The sequence below is a fragment of the Lactuca sativa genome, chromosome 2 (assembly GCF_002870075.4).
Source record: "Lactuca sativa cultivar Salinas chromosome 2, Lsat_Salinas_v11, whole genome shotgun sequence".
NCBI classification, from domain to species: domain Eukaryota; kingdom Viridiplantae; phylum Streptophyta; class Magnoliopsida; order Asterales; family Asteraceae; genus Lactuca; species Lactuca sativa.
Genome location: NC_056624.2, coordinates 203,836,741 through 203,842,012, shown reverse-complemented (window position 1 = coordinate 203,842,012; position 5,272 = coordinate 203,836,741). Strand labels below are relative to the sequence as shown.

The window sequence follows — 5,272 nt, the reverse complement described above, 5'->3', positions numbered from 1 at the left end:
AAAATAACTTATAAAACCATTTGATTTTATATAAAAATGTTTTAAAGTTTCAAATGTATGGAATAACAATCCCAAATACTAAACCAAAGTCTACGTTACCGAATTAAATACCACAACATAGTTCAAGTTTAACAACACAAACAATGGCCTCAAAATGTCATCTCTAATCTATAATCCAAATTATAAGTTTTCAATATGAACACATATCAAAAATAAATTAGACAAGAAAATGCCTATAGAAAATATTTGAAGTTACTAATTATTGAGTTAGTAACGATGACAATCATTACACTGAAGTCAAACCCTTAAAATCAATTAAAACCACCAAAACAAATACCAAATGATCATTTATCTCAAATCAATGGTACAATAATCTCAAATTCAAAGTCAAACAGGTTTAATAATCCATATCCAAAACAAAGGGTTAATACAAGTCCTCTGTTGTAATCCGTATTCCCAAAAACATGAAACATGAGAGATCTTGCAATTCCATTTGGCATCTAATATTGTATTTTACAATAAACTGAAGTTGCATGTGAAGGGTGAAAGAAATATGTGAGAGTTTCCCACATACTCTTTAAGTCATATTACATCTTCAATAATAATTTACAAAAAAAGAAGATCAATCCCCTTGACATCAACATTCTAATTTAGACCAAAAAAACCCTTTCAAAGTCAGCACCTTTTTCACTACCACAAATCTCTTCATCAAAAAAAAAAAAAAAAAAAAAAAGAAACTGCTGCATTCATTCATCATCACCTAGAAATATCATCGTCACTGTAGTCAAGCTGTTGCTCCATTTCCCAGCTCAATTTCGAAGCAACTCTTTCATGGCAAGGCACGTACTCCTGTAATTTGACAAACAAAGTCAAACACTTGACTTTCAAATTTCTTTGACTTCAAAAAGTCAACAATTTTGTTTTTGGTACTTAGTACTTACCTCAAGTTTTCGAACCAAAACCTTAGCTGTTGGTGCCAATACAATGATGTGACGTGCGCTTGGACTGATGAATCCTTCCTCTACTGCTTTATCGATGAATAACAGTAATGAATTGTAGTATCCATCAACATTCAATAAACCCACCTGCAAGATCAATTAATTAACATCTTAATCCCTTTCTTGATTATAAACCCTAGAAATTCGTAGACATGAAATTTACCGGCTTATCATGAATTCCCAGTTGAGCCCATGTAATCACTTCAAGTAGCTCTTCAAGAGTACCATATCCACCTGCAATTGATCGAAATCGCAACGCATTAAAGGATGTAAATGAATTGGGTTTAATTTGAAGCAAGAACATACCATAAATGATGAAATTGAAATAATTTAAAGTAGTGAAACTTTACTAAATTAGGTCAAGTGTACCATAACGATATCAAATTCCCTTAAATGGGGTCAGAATCAGTGATTGTACACTTCAAATAAATTAAGAAATTTTGAAGAAATAAATGTAAAGGTTTACTGATAAAAAAGCTTTCTTTATTTTCAGTGTTCAGATATTGTTGTTGGGTTCTTGAGGACTAATATTGGGATTCGTGTCTGTGTGTTAATCCAACCATTAATTTTTCCTGAGTGAAATATGAGACAATTTTGGGCCATATCACACCAAAATAAAAATCACTTTCTTGATTTTTTAATCAACTAAAAACTCAAAAGAGGCAAGGTCAACAGTTTACATACATATCTTTACTTTAATTGCCGATTTGTATTCACTTGTTACTATCAAAAACAGTTTAAAAAACTTTTCTACAAATATCCATGAAACTTTAAGCACGTTTAATTCATTCCAACAAGAATAAGACGCATTTGTATTTTCCTTTAACATTTTTCATGTTGCGAGGCGTTACTTTTTCCCTTTACTAAATATAAATATAATAAATAAATCCAGCACCCTCTAAAACTTTACTACTAATTTTGTGGGCCCTCTTCGTCTCCCCACCTCATATATAAATCTTAGAAATTTTATCTCCAATTGAATGAAAAGAAAGAAGACAAATAAATAAAAGCACCTGACATCCCTTTTATGTAATGAGTTAAATGGTGTTTATGAGATTTTAGTGAAAGAATATGAAAGCAGGTTTTATACTAACCTGGTAAAGCAATAAAAGCATCAGAATGCTTCGCCATTTCTGCTTTCCTTTGATGCATATCTGCCACTGCTTTCACTTCCCCTACTGTTTCACCAGTTAACTGCCAAAAAAAACACAAAACAATCAACAAACAAAATAACGTAAATCACACTCAATTAAATAAATTAATCATCAAAAATAAATATATATATATATATATATATATATATATATATATATATATATATATATATATCGAGTGTCGTGTTTGTGTGTGCAGTAAAACAATGATGAGGGTTGCAGGAATGGTGGACTTTCAATTTATCTTTTTACAGATTCAGAGTTTTCCAGAGTTTTCAGTACGACACACACACACATTTACATTTATATGTGTATGTATGTATCATGTATGTGTATACATATAGATATATATGTTGTATGTATATTCAGAAAATGACAAGGAAGAAAGGTACAAGAGGCCAACTGTACGTACACGCTGAAAATATCGGGAAAAATATGACACCACAAAAGGAAAAAATCATACAAGTCATTTGAAGGCAAAAACCATAAAACCTGCTCCAGATTGTACTCTTGATAACGCCAACATATTTACAAGAAATAAATGCTTAACAACACAAATAATAATCATATAGATAATGCTACCTTTTTAGAAAACAAAAAAGAAAGGCACTAAGTGTACAAGATTTTATTTTCTTATGTAAAATACTGGAATAGTAGTATAAAAACATGGAAAGTTTAAAGACTTTTCGTTGATATTTAGACATACCTCTCGAGGCATGAGCGTCTTGGGAATAACCCTGCAGAAGAAGGGAGACAATAACATGACAAAAAGTTAGTTTTCAATCAACCAAAAACTACAACAACAAACACAGTGATTTTGTTTTTTAATCATCCTCTGTTAATCTTAATAATTACGTTTTACTTTATTTTGAGATTTTTGAGGTAGAATAATACTACACATTATGTCGATCGATTACCCAATAACATGACGACCACCATCGTGGACAGCTTGCGAGACCAATCCCATTAAGCCAATGCTACCTCCTCCATACACGAGATCAATGTTTCTTGAAACCTACAAATCAAATCATTTCATTTCATCAAAACCCTACAATAAACTTGAAAAGAAAACAAAACCCACAAAAATCTTGAAAAGAAAACACATTCTTATTGTCGATTTCAAACAAAAAAAGTCATTAAGAAACCAAACCCCACAACCTTGATCTTTTTGCTCAATGGTGAAACCAAAATCTTGAAAAAGAAAGCATTATGCCATTATAGTTCTTGATTCCAAACAAAAAACGAAAACCCCATTAAGATAATAGGAAACAAGATTTCAAAAACACATTTTAAATATATCAAATTCAGAAGGAAAAAAAAAATGAATACCAGTTCTTTCCCAAGCTCAATAGCAGCATCTTGGTAGCTGCTTTTCTTGCCTTGACTACTCCCACAGAAAACACAAATTCTTTTGAACTTTGATACCTTGATTTCACTCTCTCTTTCCATCTTACTCATGTCTCTATCTACTTTTCCCTTTTGATATACAAAACAATCGGTGGATTGAAAAGAAGAATCGGCTCTGTTTTTAACCTTTCAAGAAACACACACACACACTAAGCCCGAAATTGCGTGTGACAGAAGAGAGCAGTAGCCACTAGTGTGATGGATTAGTATAAAATCAAAGACATTGGAGGAGGGAGGGAAGATGGTGTATTTTTTTAGTCCTTTTTTCTGGGTTGTCCACTCCTCAACCGTGCTTTGTATTTATAAAGACTCTTTGGCACGTGAGAGACCTCTTAATCCATACCCAAGCTAGCACGTGTGGGGACCATACAATTATTTTGTAAATTCATATACAATATAATAATTCTACAAACTTAACCATCATACTTGTACATCTTCAATCATATTTATTTATTTATTTATATATATTAATTCATGTTTGGAATGTTATGTTATTTGAAAATTAATACCATTAATTTGAACGGTTTCATTAGTTAAAAGTTATATTTTACGTTTTGCATACATTTTTTCAGTTTCAATTTTCTTTAAACAAATAAATTATAATTTCCCATAAAAAAAAATATTATTGGAAAAAAAGACAACTTATATAAAAACCGGTATATTTTGACTATATTTTGGTTTTCCAAACATATTTTATTTTGGACAATAAAAACTATCTGTATTTTAGTTTTCTTTTCCAATATGGCTACTCTAACCCTTTATTACCATACTAGTTTAATATCTTCACTACATCCAACTTGCTTCTAGCTTTAATTCTTGACTTCATGCACCACGATTAGCTATAAATGTTAGGGATGATTGGGGATATTCGACCCAAAGGTGGACTTTTGGTATTCATCTTATCAATGGTAGAAGATTTATTGGATGCTTTAATTTCCATATATTATGTGCTAGTCTTAGAAGGTTAATATGTCATTGTTGCTTTTGAATTAGGTTTAATCCTTGATAAATAGGATCTAAGAAAAAAATGTGATTTTTTTAGATTGTTTGGTGAAAATATGTCTCATTACTACAAAGAAAATTTATATCAGCAACACGTGATGTTGAAGATGAAAAACCCTAAGAACATCCACAATGCATTAAACTCATTAAAGTTTAATGGACTGATACATCATCATTTTATTTTCTATACAACTCTACAATAATTATTCTACAATGCATTCAACTCTATAAAGTTTAATGAAATATATTTTTAATAGTTAAAAAATATCATTTTTCTCATTGAAGAGTTCAATGACTATTGAACTTCATATCCATTGAATGCCAACATGACATCCTATAATGGTAGAGTTTCTATAATGGTAAAGTTTAATCTATTGAATATCAATTAGGCATGCCACCTTATTCCACTCTCCTATCGAACTATGCATTGTGGATGCTCTAACCATCAAATAATGAAAATAAAATTGAAGAAATACAATTGGAAAATAATAGACTTTCTAAAGTTTACTTTTCATTGGAATCATGAAATAGACATACAAAAATACCTAAATATTGTTATATTAGTGAAATAGACATGCTATAAAGGTAAAATCAATATTTTTATTACTAACCTAAATATTAGGCATTCAGATATATACGTCTTTTAATTGATTTAAGAGAAATTATCATCACAAAAATAGTTCTTAAGTCCTAAATATATATATATATATA

The 5,272-nt window shown here is 30.3% G+C and overlaps 1 protein-coding gene across 2 annotated transcripts; it reads right to left on the bottom strand.

Annotated features, from left to right (window-relative positions):
* Nucleotides 1-465: 465 nt before the first annotated feature.
* On the bottom strand, nucleotides 466-3,831 carry LOC111916384 (cytokinin riboside 5'-monophosphate phosphoribohydrolase LOG3). 2 transcript variants are annotated; one of them, XM_052768644.1, is made up of 8 exons: nucleotides 3,482-3,831; nucleotides 3,311-3,375; nucleotides 3,070-3,167; nucleotides 2,859-2,889; nucleotides 2,093-2,192; nucleotides 1,162-1,232; nucleotides 942-1,085; nucleotides 466-849 (listed from the first exon to the last, which is right to left on the bottom strand). In XM_052768644.1, exons 3-8 carry the CDS (start codon nucleotides 3,117-3,119, stop codon nucleotides 757-759), a joined length of 489 nt encoding a protein of 162 aa, XP_052624604.1. In that variant the 5' UTR covers nucleotides 3,120-3,167; nucleotides 3,311-3,375; nucleotides 3,482-3,831; the 3' UTR covers nucleotides 466-756. The 2 variants fall into 2 exon arrangements, with proteins under 2 accessions (XP_052624604.1, XP_023767820.1); XM_023912052.3 differs by lacking the exon at nucleotides 3,311-3,375.
* Nucleotides 3,832-5,272: the final 1,441 nt, after the last annotated feature.